Here is a 23684-nt window from a genome sequence, read left to right as displayed (position 1 = left end):
CTTTGCTCTCGCTGTCCCCTCTGCCTGAAGGGCTCCTTCCCCAGACACCCAAACCGCACTCCCCCTCGTGTCCCGCAGGTCTTTGCTGAAGTCCCGGGCAGTCAACCTGTCTAAGGCAGTCTTCCCTCCCTTGGTCCCTGCTCTGCTTTGCTCTGTAACAGAAAGCGCTGTCTGATGTGCTGTGCATTTTGATTGACTGTTTCTTGTGTGTCTCCCTGTCGGAACAAGAGCTCCAGGAAGTCGGGACCTTTCCTCTCTTGTCTACCCCTGTATCCTGATGCCCAGGCCAGGTAGATGTTAGAGCTGAGGATGACAGTGCTGGCCCTTCCCAGGCCCCATTGGCTCAGGCCAGTGTCTGGAAGTGAGGTCGGTGCTGTAGGTGGGTTCAGGACCCTGGGAAGCTGTCTCCTAGAATTGCTTTTGACATGCCCAGAAAGGCCTCTGTGCTTGTCACCAGATGCATCTGATCCCTGAGTCCCCAACACGGGTCTCTTCTCCTGGGCAGAGGAGACTCTGCCCCTTCCCAGATGAGCTGCTTCTGTTCTCCGGCTCCAGGATGGCCAAGCGGAGGTGTGCAGGCACAGAGGCTGGAGGCGTGGAGCTGAGCGAGGCAGAGGCATGTCTACGAGCACACGTGGCCAGCCCAGGGACACAGGGGACCTTGGGTCTAATCCCATCAGGCCTGGGCTCCTGGCCTTCTGCCCACAGAGACCCCCTCCCCCCCCATCATCCCATCTTTTGGTCTCATCTGCCAGCAGATGGCATCATCCAGGCTCTCCAGAGGGAAAAGTTTCCTCCCCCAGCTTGGGCTGGAGTTCCAACTTCCAGGTGTTGATCTTTGTGACTCCAAGGCTGGAGCCAGGTGGGGATGGTGGGGAGGTCCCGTGGTAAGGTCCTTGTTCATCACCCGGTTGGTGCCAGGCCGAGTGGAAGTTGGCTGTAGTGTGCAGGGCTGAGGTCTCAGGTCTGACTGGGGTAGGCGGGGCCCCCACCTCACCAAGCAACAAAGCGTGGCGAGGTGGCTAGTTGGAGGGTGGTGTGCTGAGGGTTCCCATGGGCTCTGACTGCGCTGGACAAGGTCAGCAGCTGGCTGAGTCCAGGAGCCAGACCCTTACGGGGCTCGGTGTCCACTGGGGTTCCTGGTGCTGTCCCCTGGCACAGCCTGACAAGCAGAGGGGCAGGCAGGGAGGGAAGGGCCTGGGTAGGCCTCCAGCTTAGTCACCTGCAGCACCCCTGCCCGCTTTTCTTTAGGAAATGATTTCAACTTGCTACAAACTTGAAAAAATAGAACAAAGAATCCAATATCCTTTGCCCAATTCCTCCCAACTGTAACACTTTACCTAACCACAGTAAACTGTATTACAACCATGAAATTAGCATTGACCTTTTCTGAATTTTACCAACTGTCCTGCTAATAACCCTTGTCTGAGTTCAGACCCCTCATCCCACTTAGTTGTCTCTCCTTCAGTCCAAGACGGCTCCTCAGTCTGTCTTTGACTTGAACGATCCTGACACTTTCTGAAAAGCACTGGCCAGTTTTTTGGGTAGAAGGGGCTTCCTATGGGTTTGCTGGATCTTTCTTCACGATTACATTCAGGTTTTGCCTTTGGGGCTTTAATGTGGATACATGTCCCTCTCAGGAAGCCCTCCATACGTCCCTTTACTGGTGCTTTTTTCATTTTTATCGAGGCATCAACACACAAAGCAACACACGTCTTTCAAGTGCATCCTCTGATGTTGGTCGTGCGCACCTTTGGTCACCTGGTGAAGGGGTCTCCCAGGTTATTTCTTGCAAAATCACTGTATTCATTTTGCAGTTAGAATCTGGGGCGGGTGGGAACTCTGCAACTCTGCCCAACTGACAACCCCCGTCTGTTTCTCATTCTTTGCCCTCTGTCTAGCACCCCTGGCTTTTGTCTGCAGCAGCCACCGTGCCGGCTGCCGACGGGAGAGCGTGTTCCCGGCGTTCCTGGGAATTCCCGCCTCAGCAAGAACGGTCCCTGCTCCACGGCTCAGCACCTTTGTCAAGGCTCCTAGCGCAGGATCAGCAAATGGAAAAGTGCCAGACACTTGGCACACTTGTCTTTTTCCCCCTAGTGGTTACGTTTAATGCTTTTAAATGGAAAAATGGGTGATGTCTCTATGTGTACGGTCTCGTCCGCACCGTCCACACCGGAGAGGCACCCTCTACTCCCGGTTTCCGGCATCCTCCGCGTTCTCCCGTTCCCGGCGTCACCCGCGCTCCCTGTTCCCGGCGCCCCTCGCGGCCGCCGTCCTCCGCGCCACGAGCCCCGCCCCGGCGGCGACCGTTAGCGCGGCCCCGGCCTCAGCTCCTGGTCCCGCCCACGTGGCCGCGCCATTGGGCCGTGCGCCGTGGCCGGGAGCGCCGCGCGCCGCCGATTGGCTGCCTCTGCAGCCCGCTCTGCGGTTCCCCCAATGCGGGGCGGCCGCGAGCCGGATTGGCCGCGCGCGCCAAGGTCCGCCCTCCGCTCGCCCCGCGCGGCAGGCGGGTCCCGCCGACTGGAGAGCGCCCGCGCGGCCCTTCTGGAGGGCGGCGGCGGCGGCCGGGCAGTAGGGGTCTCCGCTGCAGTTGGGCTGCGGGCAGCTCGGGCCGGCCGCGGGCGCCGGAGGTAGGTGCGGGGCGCGAGGGGCGCCCCGCGGCCGAGCGAGCGGGCGGGCGGGCGGGCGGCGCTGCGGCCTGCGTGAGGCGCGCCCTTCCCCTCCCTCCCTCCCGGGCCGAGGCCGCGGGCCGGGGTCCGGCGGGCGGCGGGGGCGCGGGTGGGCCTGGCCTCTCCGAGTCCCGGCCTTTGTGAAGCATCATGGCCACGGGCCTCGGAGCGCGGGCGGGGGGCCCGCCGGGGCCGGGGTCTGGGTTGGGGCCGGGGGCGGCGGCGGGCCCCGGGCCGGGGGGCGCCGCGCCGGTCGCTTTCCTCCCGGGCAGACACCGGGGTGTGAGGAGGCCCCTCGTCCCGCGGGCCCGAAGCCGTAGATGGCTTTCAGGCGGGAAAGGTACCAACAGGGGCGGTGCTCGCCCAGGACCCTGCCGGGTGTAACACAGTTTGGGAAATCTGAGAAGTCGCCCGTCTTCACCAAATGCTCACGGACTGAGTGTCACGTAGGTGATCAGGATATGGTTTTGTCGTAACAATGACCAAGATAGAAATAAGTGGAAGGTGGCAACCTGTTGACAGTGGTACCTGTCAGGTGTCGTCCGATGGACTTGGGTTGCTCAGGGTAGGAACTTGATTTGTCATTTGCATGCTTGCATGTACCTTGTTACCCGGTGCACGACAGTCCATTCTGGGGCTGGGGACTGTGCCAGGCCAACCACTAGGCGGGGATCCTGTTTCCTGGCGGCGGTAGAGTGGGCCAAACCCTGCCACAGGCGGTCACCCACCAGAGGGAGTGAATGGCCAGTCGGCAGTGCCGCCTGTAAGCGCGGGATGTGAGGCCGATGGAGGATGACAAAAGGACGGGATGAGGTCATACTGCTGCTGGGTTGGGCGGGAGGCTGCAGCGCGGAGAGGCTTGAGCGAAAGGCAGCAGCCACAGCGCTGGACCATCACTGACGGCACCTCCATGCCAGCCCAGCAAACGGACTCCAGTGAAGGGCACTGTCCAAGCGTCTCGGTTTTACCCCGTGCCGGGATCCAGGGGAGCCTGCTGCAAGTCTGCTGCTGGCTTACGGTCCACTTGGCAAGCAAGGTTTGCATCCGTGTGTGCAGTCAGCTGAAGCAGTAGTGAGGCCGATGGCAGGAGAGCCACCCTTTGAGCCCTTTGTGGCCAGCCACTGTGCAGGGCACTTCCCAGGGGTTTTATAATCTAACCGTGACCTTGGGGGTAGGAAAGTGAGTCTGACTGGTTTGGCCAGTCTCGGCTTCAGGTTGGAGCTGCCCTCTACTCCTTGGTGATCTCGTCCAGTCTCCTGGCTTTAATGCCGTCTCTCCTTGACATCTGCATCTCCATCTCCAGCCCTCGCCTCCCTTCTGAGCTGCAGCCTTATGCCTGTGGCTGCCTCTTCCACATCCCCACGTGTTACTTTGATGCCAAGTAGCCATGTGTAAACCTAAACTGTGATCTTCACTCACCCCAAACACTCCCCATGCTGCCTTCACCACCTCTGCGCGTGACACCTCTGTCCTTGAATATAGAGTCACTCCTAGGCCTCCATGCAACCCTCAGGACAGTTTCTCACCACCTCCAGCTTGACATTCTGGTCCAAGCTCCCGGTGAGCCTCTTTATTCTTTTCTTTGCTTCTCACCCTTGCTCCTCCTACTGTCCACCCACCTGGGGTTTTTCTGGACCTACAGTGGTTCTTTTAAACTGCAAGACTGTAATCCCGAGGCAGTACAGACTGGAGCCAGCTTACCTGGGTGGTAAAGCAGCTCCACCACTTTCTAGCTGTGTGACCTCGAGCAAGTTGCTTCATTTCTCTATCCTTAACTTTTTCTCACAGTGCTGTGTGAGAGCTGGTGAGTGACAGTACATAAAGTGCTTAGAACAGGGCCTGCCTGAGGGTTGGTTGCCACTGCTGACCTTGGATCATGTGACCTCACCGCTTGGACCCTCCTGTCCAGTGGCCCATCTCTCAAGATAAGAGCCAGAGTCCTGCTCTCCCTTGCCCTCATTGACCTGGCCTCCTCTCTCCCCCCTGGGCATACTGCTGTCACCTGCCACCCCACGCTCCTACCCGGAGGCCTTTGCTCTTTTCGCTGTTGCCTGGAATGTCCCCTCCTCCCACCCCAGCTACCCACCCGGCCCACTCCTCTACCTTCGGGTGGACGTTGGCTGTGAGGCCTTTGCTGTCCACCCTTTTTGAAGCTGCCTCCCCTTCCCCAACTCCTTGCCTTGTTTTTTCTTGAACGGTTCTCAGTTTTTCTTAGTTGTTACTTGTCAGTCTCTCTGCTAAAATGTGAGCTCTGTGGCCAGGGGTTTTGTCTGTCTCATGTCTTCAGCATCTAAAATGGTATGTGTGTACCACCTGGAAGGTACTGATAGGTACTGACAGGCAACAGGAATGGTAAGGAGCTTGCTTAGGATGGCCTGCTGTGGAGCCCTCAGCATGAGCTGCTGCCCTTGGGGCTGGGCAGCTTCCCTGAGCTCCAAGGATCACACTCTCCACGGCTCCTTGGAGACTCCACTCTGCAGCTCTTCAAGGCTTCTATTCTTCAGTTTTTATCATTATCGTCCTGGCTTCGTGCTGCTCTTAGCCTTTGAACGTGGTAGCAGGTGTCCCCGTCCTATGCCGAGTGTATCTTCAGTGCCCCCCGTCTCCTCACATCTCTTCATGTTAGCCTTTTCAGCCCCAGAATCACGAGTTGGCTCTTGCTAGGGTCTCTGCAGACCTGCCTGGTGCCGAGGGGTTTGGTCCTGGTCACATCTGTGTTCTGTAGCACTGGGTATGCTGACCTTCTGTCCTTCTCTGAAATGATCTTTCTTGGTGCCAGGAGACTGGCCTTACTCCACTCAGTGTTCCTCGTGTGTGTCTGGCTACAGCCTCAGCGATCACTGCGGTTCTGAGTCTGTCATCATTTGTGTGCTATGTTTCCTTGGTCCTTAGCACCTTTGACAGACATACCTGTGGGGGAGGTATTATGTTAAATTCCCACTGAATTCAGAAATGTGAAGACATCTTAGAATCTAGGAAATAGATTGACAGTCAGTGGTCGTTGCCCTGTAGTTCATGGTAGCGCCCCCATCAGAGTAGGTAGTCTTTGGGTAGTTGTTGGATGAGTTAATCAAATCTAAACAAGTCTCTGGTTTTTATGTTATGTCCCCTTCAAAGTTCAACCACCACGCTCTGTCCCTTCACTGTAAACTTCTTAAACATGTGGTGTCTGCTGTTTCCTGTTCTGTCTGCAACCAGCAAGCTGCCCCGAGTGGGCGTGGGCACGCACATGTGTCTGCATCCGCGTGCATATGGCATGTTTGTGCGTGTGTCTGCACGGTGTGGGGGTGTACGTGTGAGCACATGCGTGCGTGTCTGCACGTGCTTCTGCTCTGGTGGGTGCCCTCCCTCCTGCAGGCCCCTGTGTTTGGATGGCCCCCTGCCCTGCCTTCTCAGCCTTGTGTCTTCCTTTCCGTTGTGCTTCTCCAGAGTTGCATCCTCAGCCCTCCTCTCGGTCTGCATTCCCTCTCTGGGCGGCCTCTCCTGCGGTTTGGGTGACCGCCTGGCTGATGTGTCCTGGCGGCCTCAGCCCCGTTGGCCGGGTCTGCCCAGAGGCTTGGGGCGCCCTCCTCTGCAGGCCCTGCTTGACTGTCCCTCCGGGGAGAGGCCTCATTGGTCGTCAGGGCCCCCTTGTCCCAGCTCTCCACCTCTGCCCACTCAGCAGTGCGGTCAACTCTGTGTCTCTGCTGTTCTCGAGGGCGCGGGCACTGTGCCTGGCGCAGCTGTTGGCCTCCCTTCTCGAGTAGGGACTGAATTGTGGCCTGAGGGTCTCTTCACTCCCGGTGGCTTCTTGTTGCCCCCCAGGATGGAGCCAGGCTCCGGGTGGCTCCCAGGATTCCCCGTGCCTTGGCTCCAGCTGTCTCCTGCGGCTCCCCCGACCCACCCTGGCTGGGCTCCCTTCCCTGCGGCCACCACCCCTACCTCTCCCGGGAACAGAACCCCGCCACCTCTGGCTCCCCCAGCCCGCTGCATCACTGTCCCCATCCACGTGCCCCAGGGTCCCGGGTGACAGAGCCCCTGGCCCTAGTGCCGCAGAGTTGAGCCGAGGGTCTCCCGCTTGCCCTCTGACTGACCCAGCCCTCGCAGGTGAGTGGATCCATGTCGCTCTGGTGCTGGAGGGAAGCCGCACACCTTCTGTGTGTTCTGGAAAGGGCAGCCTTGCATTGCATGCTGGCTTGCCTTGTAAACTGAGTTAGGGGGTGCTGCGGTGAAGTTTAGTGGAGGATTTTTTTTTTTTTAATCCTTTTTGAGCCAAAATATAATATGGTTTTTGTGCTTCTCAAGTTGGAATTACAGTGGACAATTAATAAAGTATTTAATTTGGGACTTAAGGTACAATTTAGGTTCTGAAGAAAAAAGTAAAGTTCGATTGTTTTGAAACATAGAAGGTTCTCTTTTTAGGCAGCATTCTTTTAAGTTTTCACTGCGCTGTCAATAGCACTGGGCTCTTGGTACCAGGACACGGAGGGCTCTGTTGCGTTGTGACGACGCCTTTACGTCTCTTTGCAGGTGGAGGAAGACGGGTGCCCCTCCGGCTTGAGGACAGACTCGCTTAGTCGTCAGTCATTTAAGCTGAGTGCATTGTGATTTCCAATAATTGAGGCAGTGGTTCTAAAAGCTGTCTACATTAATGAAAAGAGCAATGTGGCCAGCTTGACTAAGCCGCCAGCGTGTGCAGCGCGGGCAGGACGGCACCCGGGTCTCGACGGACTTGTGCATGTTAGCTGTATAGATTTATGTAAGGTTTTTTAAAACTCTGGTCTTTTAAAATAGTCTTAACCACTTTTACTATGGAGACATGTGAGAGCCCCTCTCCTCTCCCGCGTGAGCCCGCAGGAGGAGCGGTGATGGAGAACCAAGCTTGCCCCCTCCGAGCGCTGCCCCGTGGACAGTCTCCACCACCTCCCCTGCAAACGTCCAGTGATGCAGAGGTAATGGACGTTGGCTCTGGTGGTGATGGACAGGCCGAACCCCCTGCTGAGGACCCACTCAACTTCTACGGAGCTTCTCTTCTCTCCAAAGGATCCTTCTCTAAGGCCCGCCTCCTCGTAGACCCGAACTGTAGTGGCCACAGCCCGCGCACCGCCCGGCACGCACCTGCGGTCCGGAAGTTCTCCCCTGACCTTAAGTTGCTTAAGGATGTAAAGATTAGCGTGAGCTTTACCGAGAGCTGCAGGAGTAAGGACAGGAAGGTGCTGTACACGGGAGCGGAGCGCGACGCGCGGGCAGAGTGCGGTCTGGCCCTTAGCCCTGTCAGTGGAGACGTGCATGCTTGTCCCTTTGGCGGGAGTGTTGGTAACGGGGTAGGCGTAGGGGGTGAGAGTGCGGATAAGAAGGATGAGGAGAATGAGCTGGATCAGGAAAAGAGAGTGGAGTACGCAGTGCTGGATGAGTTAGAAGATTTTACTGACAATTTGGAGCTAGATGAAGAAGGAGCAGGCGGGCTCACGGCTAAAGCGATCGTGCAGAGAGACAGAGTGGACGAAGAGGCCTTGAAGTTCTCCTACGAGGTATGTCGGCGTCCCCTCCTTTGGAGCACTCTTAGCAAAACCCAAAGAGAGGTGTTTGGGAATCGCAGCATCTCTGTAAAGCTGATGTTGCAGAGGAAAGAACACCCACAGGAGGTGGAAACGTAAATGTGAAAAGAGAAAGCCATCAGGAGTCCAGGTTTTCAAACTTTGCTAATGAAAAGTTTGGCTGACAGGTCTGCCTCATACCCTTGTCCCAACTGAGTTGGAAGGAGCTGCTGGCCACGCTCCCTGGTGGCACGGGCACCTGCCTGAGCGTGTGCTTCAGCTGGTGGTTTCATCCCATTTGTTTTTCAGATGATCACGCAACATAGAGGCACACCTAGGCCCCCGAGAGCGCCTCCTTTCTGTGTCGTTGTCAGTGACACTGTGACACTTGCCTGGAGGGCACCGGGGGGCTGTGGTGTCTGAACAGCATATTTTGCAGGATGATTTTGACAACGATGTTGATGCTCTGCTGGAAGAGGGCCTCTGTGCTCCCAAAAAGAGGCGGATGGAGGAGAAATACGGAGGAGACAGCGACCACCCGTCAGACGGAGAGACAAGTGTGCAGCCAATGATGACCAAGATTAAAACAGTGCTCAAAAGTAAGTCGGGCCAAGAAGTAGCGAGTGTTCACAGGGCTTTGCACGTACGGGCATGAGAGCCCTCGGTGTCAGGCAGCAGGTGTGCGTCTGAGGCCAGGAGGGTCCTGTCTGGTGACAGGAAACAGACAAGATGTGAGGACACACCCAGATGCATGATGGCCCAGCTGCAGGTGGTGCAGATGCTGTGGAAACCAGAGCAGCTGGGCTTGTGCGGCGTGGCGGGAAGAGGCCTTCTGAGGGGGTTGGGCAGATCCCTGGGGAGGGGGCATCCAGAGGTGTGGATGGTGGGCCCAGAGGCGGTTGCTCGGTGCGGTGGCTGGTGATGGTTGCAGTCCGGGTTCTAGATTCTGTGCCAAGTGTCGAGGGAGCCACTGGAAGCAGGCAGGACTCGTTCCACAGTCTGGTCTGAAAGCACGGCTCGCGGTGCACGTGTGACTCCTGCACTTTGAGTGGGCAGAGGTGGAGGGGTCGGAGACGCGGTGGGGAGCGGTCAGGGGGCGCCCAGAGCTGGCCCGTGCAGCCCCCCTGCTGACGCGGAGAGGTCTGAGGGGGCTCCGTGTCTGTTTCTGTCTTGGCCTGGAGGCGCCTCTCAGTGTCTAGGTGGAGGTGTCAGGTGGGCGGTGGAAAGGGGCTGGAGGGACACAGGACTCAGGCACACAGGTTACACCTTCTGCTGAGCACCAGCGCAGGTGGCCAGCATGATGGGAGGAAACCGAGGGTGGCCGGCGTACAGTCTCCTGGCTGCGGAGCGGACATGTTGGCAGTGCTGGGCTGCGCGTCTGCCAAGTGGGCCGCAACAGGAACAGTAACAGACTATGAGATGCACGCGAGCTCTCCGGGCAGCCGGGCCAACTCTGTGACAGCTCACTATCGCAGACATGCCTTGTCCCATGATGTGCTCAGCTTGAGCTGTGTGAGTGCCTCCTTCTCCTTACTTAGCCCAGAGCTGGTTGCAGACAGCTCCCAGCTCAGCCCACGGTGGGCATGGGGGTGCCTGACGGGGTCTGTGCGTGTCCAACTTCACATTCCCTCCCAGGGCCGTCCTGACACAGGTGTCCGCTGGTGTTGGCCACGTGTGGGTGTCAGACCTGGCACAAGGGTGTCATTCCTTTTTTTGTGAGAGTAGCTGGTGCTGTTTTCATCTCATATGTGTCTTTTTAGATTTCACTTGGTTTTTCACTTTCGTTTCTGAATTTTTAACTTGTTCCCAATACCTGTAAGAAAAATAAGTTTTACTTAAGTCTTTGCCATGTGCTTTTTTCAGCAGCCAGGGCTGTCAGTGGCAGCTCGAACAGCACAGGCTTGTCACCTGGTCACAGGGAGCAGTGATCCACAGATGTGCAGTTACTAGCGAAGCCTACCCAGGCCCTGCGGTGCCTCTGGCCACACCTGTGGGAGGCGGGCGGGGAGTCAGTGTCCACGGTGCTTGCCAGCCATGGAGGCAGAGCTGTGGCGAGGCCCTGTGTCTTGCAGAACCCTGCTCTGGGCTCCGTGGTGTGCCTGTGCCTTTCTAGGCTGGGGAGTATAGCAGTGAGCAGGGTGGACAGCTTCCTGCTGCACGGAGGGACTTGGAGCCTGTGGGTCACACCCAGAGGGACAGGCACAGCAGCAGAGGGAGAGCAGAGTTTTGCAGGTGGGGCTGGCTGGGGCTTTCTCTAGTGGAGGGCGGGGTGTTCCCCCACTACTACTTCTTAGAGGTTCTCTGTAACGTTGGGTCCACCTTGCTGTTGTTTCTGACACGGGTTGTAACTTTGGAAACATCCTGACAGTTCTTACTCAGTTACAAGTGTCTTTAAGTGATTGCAGGGTGTTCTTGTCTTCTGTGCAGGTCGTGGCCGCCCACCTACAGAACCACTGCCGGACGGGTGGATCATGACGTTCCATAACTCCGGAGTCCCCGTGTACCTGCACCGAGAGTCTCGGGTGGTCACCTGGTCCAGGCCATACTTCTTGGGAACGGGAAGCATACGGGTAGGGGACGCGTCAGTCGTGAATTTAGTCTCGTAAGTTGTAGGAGGAGCATGCATGTCTGCCCACGTTGCATTGCAGCCAGACAGGCAGGTGAAAGGCATCGGACGTTCAGACATTTGGGGCCATCCTTGTAATCTGTGTTGCAATTTCACTATCCACAGAAACATGACCCTCCTCTGAGTAGCATCCCCTGTCTGCATTACAAGAAAATGAAAGACAATGAGGAAAGGGAGCAAAACAGCGAGCTCTCCCCCTGTGGGGAGGTGTCCCCTGCCAAGCCCCTGAGCCGATCTGCAGAGCTGGAGCTCCCCCTGGAAGACCCCGACTCCTTGGGGGCTGACTTGGGGCCCCCAGATGAGAAAGACCCATTGGGGGCCGAGGCCGCCCCCGGGGCCCTGGGGCAAGTGAAGGCCAAGGTGGAAGTGTGCAAAGATGAATCAGTTGGTAAGTTTCCAGAGTGAACTTGGTCCCTGAGGAGGAAGGGACCTGTCCGTGCTTGCCTGTCCATTCCCTCATGGCTGGAGAGGCCGTCTCCCCGAGCTTAGGAGATTCTGCCTGACCTCTTGCTCCCGACCCGCACACTGGTGCTGCCCTGCCTTTTTCTCTGGTCATGTTCGTGATCTTTCCTCAAGTCTGGCTTTTCATGAAAATGGGACATGCTCGCATGGAGTCCTGGTGTACCAGTGCGCAGAGTGGGCGTCTCCACCGTGTGGTGTGGGTGCCGCCCCCTTCTCAGACCCTCAGTTGCTCTCGGGTGTGGGGCGTTCCTCCCTGTCCCTCCTGCATCTCTTCCGTGGTGGCAGGCTGTCTTAGCCCCCATGCGTTTTCGGGGTCTTTGCCTCTGTCCTACTGCCCGGCCTGTCTGGGAACTCCTGCATGTGAGGGGCTGGGGCTGCTGCTGAGGAGGGGGACAGTGGTGTCTAGCTCCCCGTCCTGGCCAGCTCTGTCAGCGTGTGGGCTGTTCTCGGGACCCAGCTGGAAGGGAGCCCTCCCTATAAGACTCTAACTTGACGGTCTGCCTCTTCACAACGTCCTTCCGCACTCGCAGGACACACCTGAGTGTGCTCCTGTTTTTCTGAAAACACCTGCCTCCCACCTCTGACCTCATGGCGCTTGTTTCCAGACTCACTTCTCTGCACTCGTGTGTAAAGAACTATGTGGTTTCGGTTTGTCACTAAGTGTGCAAGCATGTTGTTCTGTAGCTCACGTGGAATCTCAGGCATCTGCCTGGGTGGGAGGAGGGGTGCAGGCAGGGCACCAGCAAGGCTGACAGGAAGCCCTGGGGTCCTGGGGGAGAGGTGGGACGAGTGCCATGGCCCTGAGCTGCATGCTTGCTGCAGGGCATGGGGGCGGCCACGGTGGGCACGTGGTGCCTCGGCTGCTGCTGGCCGTCCGGCACCTGTTTCCGTATGGGGAGAAAGGTCCCAAAGGCTGGTTGTGCTTGGCTTTTTTTTTTTTTTTTAGGTTCCTTTTTGTTTGTTTATTTTTGTATTCTTATTCTTGCTCTAAATAAACTAAAGGACATGCCAGAAATTTGTCCCTAGGGGACCTGGCAGGGTAATTTGAGCTGGCAGAATGAAGGAACGTGACTCTTTACTTCCCTCGCCCTTGGAGAGGAAAGGGGAAGGGGGTGGGTATCGTGTGGCTGGGACCTGTCCTGCTCACCGGGTGGAGGGTGTGACCTGCTGGTTGGGAGTCCGTGACTTGGGTCTCTGGTGAATCCCGTATAGACCTCGAGGAGTTTCGGAACTACCTGGAGAAACGCTTTGACTTCGAGCAAGTTACCGTGAAGAAGTTCAGGACATGGGCTGAGCGTCGGCAGTTCAACCGAGAAATGAAGCGAAAACAGGCTGAGTCAGAGAGGCCCATCCTGCCGGCCAATCAGAAGCTCATCACTCTGTCTGTGCAGGACGCGCCCACAAAGAAAGGTGAGCGGGACTCGCAGGTCTGATGTTCCTGGGATGTGTGCTCCAAGGGTGCTGCATCGGCCTGTGTCTGCCCTGCGGCGTAGAGGTCCTCTTCCTGCGGGCTGAGGTGTGGTCGCTGTGGCCCCCGCTGTTGCTGAGACGGCCCCTCTTGTCACAGAGTTTGTCATCAACCCCAATGGGAAGTCGGAGGTCTGCATCCTGCACGAGTACATGCAGCGCGTCCTCAAGGTCCGCCCTGTGTACAACTTCTTTGAATGTGGTGAGTGTGACCTTCCCCATCTCACTCCTAAAGCATCAAGCACGTCACTGGGGTCACCGCCGGGGAGGCGGGAGCTGACTGTCAGTCCCCTCTGCTGGGTAGGAACGAGAGGGGAGGTCGAGGGGGATCAGATGGTCACCTCCCCACACCCCCTCCCCACTGTGCCTCCGAGGGTGGAGGGGCCGCAGCCCTGCAATGGCCACCAGCTGTCCTCTGGATGCCCTCATCACTCTAGTGAAAACCAGAAGCTCAGCGTCCGCCATCGTCTTCCTGCTTCTCTGGCTCACAGTGTCTGCGTCCCACCGCTCGCGCTCCTCCATCCATCTTTCTCAGACGTTGGTCCCTGTCCCCCTCGACTTCCTGGCCATGCTCTCTGCCTGCTGACTGTCCCTCAGCCCCATCCCAGTGCCTCAGGGACCCCCCCGCCAGGCCTCTGCCTTCCAGCAGCAGCCCTACCCCCACCTCGTCTGTCTGTCAGCGTGAGCAGATTGTGTATGTGCACGTATGCTTTTAACGTGTTGGCAAGTGTGTTTTAAAATGGTAATTTTAATTTTAAGAGAACCCAAGTGAGCCTTTTGGTGCCTCGGTGACCATCGACGGTGTGACCTATGGATCTGGAACGGCAAGCAGCAAAAAACTTGCGAAGAATAAAGCTGGTAATGTGCCTGCTTGGTGTCAGAGACCCGTGTTGGCCCACCAATGGCTAGGGAAGGCTGTGGATGGGGCAAGTCTGTTTTATTTATGTAATCTACTTGGATCTTTTTAAATTATGTACTCACTGGAAAAGATTCAGATAGAAAAAGTAAAACGTGAGAAATGAAAGTAGAAGGCCCTTTTCCACTCAGATGGCTGGGCCAGCGCCTCCCGCCCCGTCCCCAGTGCTCACAGATGCTGGTTTCTCTGTGCTGCCTGAGCCCAGGGCACCGTCTGTTTAAACCCAGCAAGCCAGGGGTGTGCTGAGAAGGAGAACAGGCGGCATCTTCCTCAGGTGGTTTTGACGTCCATGAGGACCATTTTCCAAGTCCTTCCAGCTCCAGACTTGGGACTGCCACTCTCGGAACACAGCCAAGCAGGCCCTTGGGAAAGCTGGTGGTTTTTGGTGGACGCCTGATGCTCCTCCTGCCCGTGGCCTGCCGCTGGCTATATTCCTGGTACACCTTGTTGTTGGCGTGCTTTTCCAGAAGCCACTTAGCCCCAGCACCAGGGTTATTTGGCCTCTTCTGGGGAGTGGACCACATCTCAGGCACGCGATGGATGCACCCTGGGCCCTGGCGCCCCCATCGCCACACTGTCTTCAGAGCAGCTCTGCCCCTTACAAAGTGCGGAGCGTTTATCGCAGTCTAACCGAGTCTTGGGTTGGTGGAGTGTGCTCCGGGGCTCAGAGTGCCCCTGGGCCTTGCTCTCTTCTGGTGGCGAATGCCGAGGGTGATGGGACCCCACCTTACTGTCTGGCTGACCCCATGTGAAGCTGTGCTGGGCTCACAAGCTCTGCCTGGTCCCCAGGAGGCCTCCTGTCCATTTTAGAGAGATTCTCTCCAAAGGCTCTTCCTGCTTCACAAGTGGGGTGTTCCTGGGGTCTCGGAGCAGAAGCCTGTGAGGGTCCCATAGTGGGTGGGGCCATCCTCGTGGTGCCCCGCCTCCCACCCCCACCCCATGCTCCTCCCCACGTGCTCTTCATTTTGCACCCCTGTTCGTGGGGTGCCTGCACTCGGCTTCCCACCACCCCTGCGCTCGGGCCTGCGGGCACCTCCCCAGAGTGTCCTTTTGGCCCGGCTGCTGCTCCCCATCACACCCTCTGCCCGTGCCTCACCTGCAGGCTCTTGGGGCTCTGTCCCCGGGGCCCAGGCTCCCCTCGGCCGTGGGGACCCCACCCTCACCCTCAGGGTTCCTCTTTCCACAGCCCGGGCCACGCTGGAAATCCTCATCCCGGACTTTGTTAAACAGACCTCTGAGGAGAAGCCCAAAGACAGTGAGGAGCTGGAGGTGAGGGTCGTGAGCCCACCCTGGTGTCAGGCTGTGCTTGGGTTTAATCGCCCTGGTGCCGGGTGCTCCGTCTCTTGTACTTCATCAAAGAGACCTGCTTGTCGTTGTGCAAGCAGAGGAAATGTTCTTGTCGGAGATTTCTGTCATTGTGTCTTGCCATGGGTCGTGAGAAACCGCGGGTAAATGTTTCGGAAGGAAGCCACGCTCTGCTGACAGCAGATCCAAAGTGGAGTGAGCCTTTGAGGCAGAGGCTGCAAAAGCTAGATTGTTCTTTATGTTAAGAACCATTTAAAACTATTTGTTAAGTTTTTTGGGTAAATATGGTCCTATGGTTATTTGTAGCAAGGGCTTCTCACTCTGAAGAATGCATTCTTATTTATAACACCATAAATTTTTCCCTTTTAAACTACACAGTACAGTGGATTTTTGTACATTCAGAATATTTTCATCACTCCAAAAAAAACCTCTGTCCCCATTAGCAGCCACCCCCATTTCTCCCCGTTCCCAGCCCCTCAACCCCCAGCAGCCACTCATCTACTTTCTGTCCCTGGATTTGCCAATTCTGACGTCTTCTGTCAGTGGAATCATATGATGTATATTCCTTTGCGACTGGCCTCTTCCACTTCACGTGCTATGTGAGTTGTGAGTATTATCAGATTGAGGACGTTTCTTCCACTCCTGGTTTGTTGACAGTTTTTGTCAGGAATGGGTGCTGGATTTTGTTTTTTCTGTTTCTGTTGAGATGATCTCGTGGTTTTTGTCTTTGACTTTACTGATGTTGGGGGGGTGTTTCATTGACTTTTGAATGGTAAACAAACCTTGCATTCCTGGGGTAAATCCCACTCAGTCATGGTATATAATCATTTTTATGCGTTGACAGGTTTGGCTCACTGATATTTGTTAAGGATTTTTGCAGCTGTACTTATAAGGGATACTGTTCTGTATTTTCTTTCCTCGTGATGTCGTTGGTGTTGGTTTCAGGGTAATACTTGCCTCATAGAATGAGTTGGGAAGTGTTGCTTCCTCTTTCATTGTGTGGAATAGTTTGCGAAGGATTGGTATTAGTTTTTTTTTTTAAGATATACCACACGCTTCCTTGGTGGTACAGTGGTTAAGAATCCGCCTGCCAATGCAGGGGACATGGGTTCGAGCCCTGGTCCAGGAAGATCCCACATGCCGTGGAGCAACGAAGCCCTGCGCCACAACTACTGAGCCTGTGTGCCACAACTACTGAAACCTGTGAGCCTAGAGCCCATGCTCCATCACAAGAGAAGCCACCGCAATGAGAAGCCCGCACACTGCAATGGAGAGTAGCCCCCGCTTGCCACAACTAGAGAAAGCCCGTGCGCAGCAACGAAGACCCAACGCAGCCAAAAAAAAAAACGATATACCATGCAAGCACAATATTTATTCATTCATTCATTTATTTATTTATTTATTTATTGGCTGCACTGGGTCTTTGTTGCGGCACACAGGCTTCTCTAGTTGTGGCGTGCAGGCTCTGTGGTTTCAGCACACGGTCTTAGTTGCTCCGCGGTATGTGGGATCTAAGTTCCCTGACCAGGGATCAAACACACGTCCCCTGCATTGGAAGGCAGATACTTAACCACTGGACCACCTGGGAAGTCCCGTTATTAATTTTTTAAACACTTGATAGAATTCACCAGTGAAACAGTCCGAGCCTAGACTTTGCTTGGTTTTGAAGTTATTTATTTACTGATTCAGTCTTTTTGTTATACATCTTCAGATTTTCTACTCCTTCTTGAGCCACTTTTGGGATTTTGTGTCTCTCTAGGAGTTTTCCCACTTGATCTAGGTTATCTAATTTATTGCTAAATACACATTCATAGTATTCCGTTATGATCCTTTTGTTTAAACTATTTTTTTAAATAAATTTATTTTATTTTTATTTTTGGCTGCATTGTGTCTTCATTGCTGCGCACAGGCTTTCTCTAGTTGTGGCCAGCAGGGGCTACTCTTTATTGGGCTGCGCAAGTTTCTCATTGTGGTGGCTTCTCTTGTTGCGGAGCACAGGCTCTAGGCACGTGGGCTTCAGTAGTTGTGGCACGCGGGCTCAGTAGTTGTGGCTCGCGGGCTCTAGAGCACAGGCTCAGTAGTTGTGGCGCATGGGCTTAGTTGCTCCATGGCATGTGGGATCTCCCCGGACCAGGGCTCGAACCCATGTCTCTTGCATTGGCAGGCGGATTCTTAACCACTGCGCCACCAGGGAAGCCCCTTATTCCTGATTTTTAGCAGCTTGAGTCTTTCCTTTCTCTTGGTCAGTGTGACTAAAGGTTTGTCAATGTTGTTGGTCTTTTCAAATATCCAACTTCCGGTTTTGTTGATTTTTTTCCTATTGGTTTTTTATTTTCTATTTATTTCTGCTCTTGCCTTTATTATTCTTTTTTTCTGCCAGCCTTGGGTTTAGTTTGTTCTTCTTTTTCTAGTGTCTTAAGATTAAGGTATTGATTTGGGGTCTTCTTTTTAAATGTGGAGTTCACAGCTATAAATTTTCTTCTGTGTACTACTTTGCATCCCGTAATTTTGCTTTAATATATGTTGTGTTTCTTTTGTCATTTGTCTCAAGGTATTTTCCTAATTTCTCTTGTAATTTTTTTCTTTAAACCAGCGGTTATTTTAGGAGCATTTACTTTTCATATATTTGTGAATCTCCCAAATTTCCTTTGGTTATTGATTTCTAACTTAATTCCATTGTGGTTCAAAACATAGTTTTTGTGATTTCAGTCAATCCTTTTAAGTTTATTGAGGCTTGTGTTGTGACCGCCTGAGAGGATGTGCACTGTGTGTTTCTGAGTGGAGTGAATAGGCGTCTATGGGTTGAGCTGGTGTGGGGTTTGCTCTTCTCGTTCTTGGTGTGTCTTCTGTTCTGTCTGGACTGGTGTTGAGTCCCCAGCTGTCACTGTTGAATTGTTTATTGCTCTCTTCACTTGTCAGGTTTTGTTTCATGTATTTTGGGGCTGTTAGGTGTGTATGTGTTTGTGATATTGTGATATAAGATACACGTTTGGTCTTTGTCCTTGGTTCCTGGTGGGACCTTCTAATGTAGTAAATAAATTAACGTTTGGTTTTTGTCTCCAGTTCCTGAAATAGTTCCAGTTGATAAAAGTGAAGGGAACGTTCTATTCTAACCCCTTCAACTACGCCTGAGTTCATGTTCAGGAGGTGACTTTTGGAAGCCCCGAGGATGGGGGTTGGTTGCCAGGGGAACCATCATGTAGTCAGAGGTTGGACTTCCAGCCTTGTCCTCTGCCTCCCCCAGTGCCCGGGGAGGGGTGGTGCTGGGGGCTGGGTTCATCCTTCGTGGCCAGGGTCTGAGCAGCCTGGCTCACACAGTGATGCCTCCGCAGACACCCTGACTAAGGGGCTCGGGGTGCCTCTGGCTGGCGGACCCATTGAGGTGCTGGGGGGGTGGGGTTGTGCTCAGAGGGGGATGATTTCCTGCTTGCTGGAACCAGGGCCGCCTCCTGATGCTGGGTGGGGAGGAAGCCCCCTCCCTGCCAGAGCAGCAGGTTCCAAGGCTTCTATACGAAGAGGGCAGGGCTGGGGTTGATGCTGCCACAAGCCGAGGGACACCTGGGGCCCTAGTAACTGGACAGTCTGGGAAGGGACCTCCCTGAGAGGCCTCGAAGGAGCGTGTGGTTCTGCGTTATGGCTGCCCTGGGAGGGGGGCCACAATCCTGAGTGGGAGCCGGGGGCCATGGGGTCAGAGCCACCTCTGGGCTGGTGATGCCCCTGTCACCAGCTTCCTTTTTCTCCCTGAACCAGCTGGGCGTCGCCTCTTAAGAACCTTGGTCACGTTTCTGTTCTGCCGTATCTGGTCACTCTCTCTCTTCTATAACCTCACTTATGATGGTTTTCAAGCTTTTCTTCGAAGGTTGTGTGTCTTTAGACTTCTGACCGGTCGTCTGATCAGCCTCTGATTCAGGATGGGCTCCCCAGGCCAGCGGGCAGGCAGCCCGGCCCTTGCCATTCCTCGTTTGTGTCACGGGCTGCTGGGCGGGGAGGTGTGGGATGTGGGGTGCAATGTCTCCGAGAGGTAGTGGTGGGGGCAGGAGGCCCCTGGGAGAGGCGGCAGCACGGGAGCCGCTTCACGGGGCTGTGGGCGTGGCCAGCACTATGACCGGCTGCTTCATTTTGTAGTATTTTAACCACATCAGTATCGAGGACTCGCGAGTCTACGAGCTGACCAGCAAGGCTGGACTGCTATCTCCCTACCAGATCCTCCATGAGTGCCTTAAAAGGTAAGGGGGGTGGGTGGTGGGGTGCTTCCCTGGCCATCGGGCATGGGGGCCTCTCTGGGGTGCCCAGCACCCTTCCACACAAGGGGCCAGATGGCGTGTGGTGGGAGAGTCCCTCCTCTTGGGCGGAGCAGCGGTTTGGGGAGAAGGGTTGGTGCTGTCTTGATGGGCCCTTGGAGGGCTTTCTGGAAGCAGCCATTTCGTCCCCCTCAGCTGATGTCACCTACTGTCTGTTTTCTCCTACAGAAACCATGGGATGGGGGATACCTCCATCAAGTTTGAAGTGGTTCCTGGTAAAAACCAGAAGAGTGAATATGTCATGGCGTGTGGCAAGCACACAGTGCGCGGCTGGTGTAAGACACACACCCCTCCCCCAATACACCCACACACAGGCTTTCAGTGATCCCGGGGACCACTGCCCTGGCATAAGCCGAGCCTCAGCTGTATGCTGACTGCCCACGGTTGTGCCCACAGCATCTCGTGTCCACGTCTGAGTCGCAGCTGGCCTGAGTGCAGCTGTGGGTGTCCCGTCCCTGGGCTGGTCATTTTGGCTGGGCTGTGTTGCTCCCTGGCTGCCACCACTGCCCCTGTCCAGCCCTCGGTCCCTGTAAAGGGAGCAGGAGCCTCCTAAGACAGCAGCAGAGCCCCCCGCAGGGCCCTCTGCTGTTGCTGGGCACCAACTGTGCTCTTCACCTAATCTGGTGTTTGGATATAACCTTACCTGAAAAGAAACTTTGTGTAACTACTGTAAACACAGACCAGCACTGGGTAAGTGAGAAGGTCATGCCCAAGCAGGCCCTGGGTGTGCCCTGTGCCCTGCAGACACCATTCCTTGCTGAGACCAGCCCTGAGCAGGTGGGCAGGGCATAGGATAGATCCCCCATCTGAGCCAGAGGCCCTTGCTGCTCTCCAGGCCTGTTCTGCACCCTGGCCCCACCTTCTCTCCATCTAGAAACGTCCCCAGCACAGGATGCCCTCTGGATGCTCCCCCACCCCTGTGTCTGCCCTGCAGGTGCATCCTCTGTATTGGCAGATGTGGGCTGGGGGCCGGGAGGCCTCATAAGCTATGGCCTTGGGTGTGTCCTGACCTCCCCGAGCTTCTGATGGGCTATTCTGCAGGACGGGCAGGGCTGAGGTGCTGTGCCCAGTGCAGCGGCTGCGCCTTCTGCCCCCTCCCATCGGGAGTGCCCCTGTCTGGACGAGGTGGCCCTGTGGATGGCTGCTATCTGTGACTCCCTCTCTCCATGTTTCCTCTCAGGCAAGAATAAGCGAGTCGGGAAACAGTTAGCTTCTCAGAAGATCCTTCAGCTGCTGCACCCACATGTCAAGAACTGGGGGTCCTTGCTGCGCATGTACGGCCGTGAAAGCAGCAAGATGGTCAAACAGGTAATGGGGCCCCCCGCTGGCACGGGGGGCCAGGGGCAGAGTCAGGCTCTGGCTGCACGGGGAGGGGATGGAGTGCGGGCCGGGGCTAGAGGGAGAGCGAGCAGACCACACACAGCTCTCCTCGGCCAACTAACCCAACTTTCAACAGCCCGTGTGTGTCATCTGTTTTGTTTCTGCTCTTTGGGCCAAGATCTCAAGATTTTAGCCAATACCCTTAGGTTTTCGTGTTTGGGGTGGAGAGAAGTACAGGGAAGCGAGGTTTATGTTCTTTGATTTTTTTTTTTTCCCTGACGTTTACAGAAACAGTCTGGGTCACCAGCCACCCCAGTGAGTGGTGGGTGTGGAGGGTGGGGACTGTGGGTGGTGACCCCCAGGCCGTCTGTGAAGAGCTCCTTGCTCTCTCCCTGACAGGGTGGGTGAGGGGAGGGGACACTGGGCCCCAAGGTGCTTGGCCCTGCGTTGCTGAGCCTCTGCCTTCAGGTCTGTGCTTCTGTGCATCGTGCTGGGCTGTGAGTGAGGGGAGAAAGCTTGCTTGGGCCCGTGGTGGGAGCCCCCTGGAGCTGGCAGGCGAGGTGTCCTTCCAGGGGCAGGGGAGTGTGGCACCCACGGCCAGCAGGCATCCTCAGATATGGTTTCTTCACCCTGGACGGGCCTGCAGGGAGTTAAGCGTCTGGGCCCCACAGGCTCCCAGGGGCCGCAGTGCCGGGGCGAGTCCTGTCCTGCAGTGTGCTGTCCCCCCGGCTGTGGCTGTGTCCTGGTCGCTCCTGCCTGAGGGCTCTGGGCATGTCGAGTGCCTGGCCAGTGGCTATGTCAGAGGCCAAGGGGGCCGGGGAGGAGGAGGAGGCAGTGGCAGAAGTGGGGACAGCCGGCAGGCAGCCAGCCAGGCGGGTCAAGGGAGGGGTGGCCCCAGACGGTCCTGCGAGCCGGCTCTGCTCCCCAGGAGACTTCGGACAAGAGTGTGATTGAGCTGCAGCAGTTTGCCCGGAAGAACAAGCCCAACCTGCACATCCTGAGCAAACTGCAGGAGGAGATGCGGAGGCTGGCGGAGGAGAGGGTGAGGCCCGCCCGCATGCCCTTGGGCTGTGGCAGTGCTGGAGAGCTGGCGGCCCTGGCCTCCTGTGTGCTGATGTGGGGTCCCCGTGGGGCTTGTCGGGGCAGCTTCAAATCCCTGGTGGCTGTGACCTCCTTGACCCTGCACTCCCGGGCATACGTCTTGATGCCCACAGGAGTGCCAGCACGTGGTGCCCTGCGAATCGCGCACATTCTGCAGCCCCGCCACCAGCCTTTCACCGAGGTTGGGCTGCAGGTTCCCATGTTGCCTACATCCCTGACCTTGGTTGTTCTTCCAGGAGGAGACGCGGAAGAAGCCCAAGATGTCCATCGTGGCATCTGCACAGCCTGGCGGCGAGCCCCTGTGCACTGTGGACGTGTGATGGCTGGTGGTCTGGGCTCAGGGGCTGCCAGCTCTGCTGCGGGGGAGACCTGCCCTCACTCTGCAGCCCCGGGTCTCCAGTCCACAGTCCCCCGCCACTGCGTGTCTGACAGCCAGGTCCACGCAGCTCTTCGTTGGGGGCCACCCACAGGTCTGGGTGGCCGTGTTAAAGCATCGACTCAGCCTGCCACACGGGTGGACACAGAGAGGTGGGAGGTCGCCATGGACCTCTGCTTGTGTGGACATGCTGCAGACTGGTGTTATGAAGGTTTTCATGAATTTTAGTATGTAACAGGCGCTGACAAGAAATGATAGTTGGATGACATAAAATGAGAAAGCCCTGCGCCTGGGGCTCCCGCGGGCACCGTAGGGACCTGGCCAGAAGGTGCACGCTGGCACCCCATCCCCTTCCCCGCCTCCTGGGTTTTCCTTTTTTCTCTGAAAAAGTTATAGTTAGGAAGGAGTATTTCAGACCTCTTTGGTTTAAAATAAACACAACTTAGTATCAGAACTATTTTTCAGAGGCTGTAGGCAAACCACCAAGGTGATCATTCTTTGCCTTGAAATGCATTGCCCGTGATGTGGATGAAGGCACCTGTCCCTGCCCAGCTTGCTGCCCCTGCCTGGGCTGGGGTGCAGTGCATTCTTCTAAGTCTTAATGCCCCCAAAACATGCCTTCTTAGACACTGAGGCCCCTCACCTTCGCTGGCCTCTGGCAATTTTTTACTAGATTTTTGCACAGTCAAGTCTGTCCACCCATCAATTTTTAAAGCTTTTATGATATTTTAGCGTTTGGAAAGAAACTTTTACAGTGAGAGTAGAAGATAGATTTGGGATCGATAGATTTGGGATCATGTAGCAGATATGAACAGTTAATGCATTTTAGCTCGTGGACTTAAAGAGAGGAAACAACTCTCAGTGCAGTGCGTTCACATGCTGGTGCTCCTCGCCAGAGCTGGTGCGAGCATGTTGGGGCGGCACTGGAATTTGAGAGCAGCCGCCTGGTGCAGCCAGGTGACTAGGTGGCCCCTGTGGACAGGTGTGGGGTAGATCTGTCCCCTCTGAGTCCCAGCAGTCCAAGTTGGTTGTGAGCCGTTGGCTCCCCGCCCCTGGCACCTGTTCAGGGCACCGTGTGCTCATGGCACAGTGCTGGACACCTCCCCTTGTGTGGTGTTTTTACAGGAGACAGTATTCTCTGTCCCCTGCCACCCCCCATGACTGAGGTTGGCGCCTGTGCTGACCTTTGTAAAAGAGAGTCCGCAAATCAAGTTGCTATAATTACACACTTGCTTCTGTCCTGCCCCATCTGCAGTTGTGAATAACCATTTGACTATAACTGTTTGCCCTTAAAACAGTCAGATGCACCACCTCGAACCAAAGCTTTGTGCACACTGGAGGCAGGTGAGCCTCACTGAGGCCTCCCCGAGTCCTTCTTTCCTTCCTCTGTCCCGTGTGTGGGTGCAAGTATCCTGTGAACACAGCCATACTGTGGGGGCAGAGGGCAGGGGGAGCCTGTGCTGAGGCCACTTCTGGGTGGCCACCACCCTTTGTGTACCTCCCAGGTGGCGGCTGGGCCATGGCTGTAGGGGTGAGCCTTGACTGTCTGAACGCATAAAGCAAAACTGTCCAAAAGGAAATGGCTGGTCTGTTTTTCTTCTGGCCATGGGTCCTCAACTGGCCAG

At 55.9% G+C, this 23684-nt stretch overlaps 1 protein-coding gene across 3 annotated transcripts; it reads left to right on the top strand.

Annotated features, from left to right (window-relative positions):
• The first annotated feature begins 2494 nt into the window (after positions 1-2494).
• DGCR8 (DGCR8 microprocessor complex subunit) lies at positions 2495-22834 on the top strand. Of its 3 annotated transcripts, XM_057526160.1 has the most exons (15): positions 2495-2630; positions 7179-7407; positions 7506-8179; positions 8625-8784; positions 10613-10755; positions 10917-11199; positions 12486-12683; positions 12841-12942; positions 13500-13598; positions 14843-14925; positions 19087-19187; positions 19431-19537; positions 20443-20570; positions 21511-21624; positions 21920-22834. In XM_057526160.1, the coding sequence occupies exons 3-15, from the start codon at positions 7517-7519 to the stop codon at positions 22001-22003; spliced, it is 2265 nt and encodes a 754-aa protein (XP_057382143.1). In that variant the 5' UTR covers positions 2495-2630; positions 7179-7407; positions 7506-7516; the 3' UTR covers positions 22004-22834. The 3 variants fall into 3 exon arrangements, with proteins under 3 accessions (XP_057382143.1, XP_057382142.1, XP_057382141.1); XM_057526159.1 differs by having other exon boundaries at positions 7179-8179; positions 21514-21624; XM_057526158.1 differs by having other exon boundaries at positions 7179-8179.
• Positions 22835-23684: the final 850 nt, after the last annotated feature.

Source organism: Balaenoptera acutorostrata, chromosome 13 (genome assembly GCF_949987535.1).
Source record: "Balaenoptera acutorostrata chromosome 13, mBalAcu1.1, whole genome shotgun sequence".
Taxonomy (NCBI): Eukaryota; Metazoa; Chordata; class Mammalia; order Artiodactyla; family Balaenopteridae; genus Balaenoptera; species Balaenoptera acutorostrata.
The sequence above is the reverse complement of the archived record's forward strand: the minus strand, read 5'-3'. Positions and strand labels throughout refer to the sequence as shown.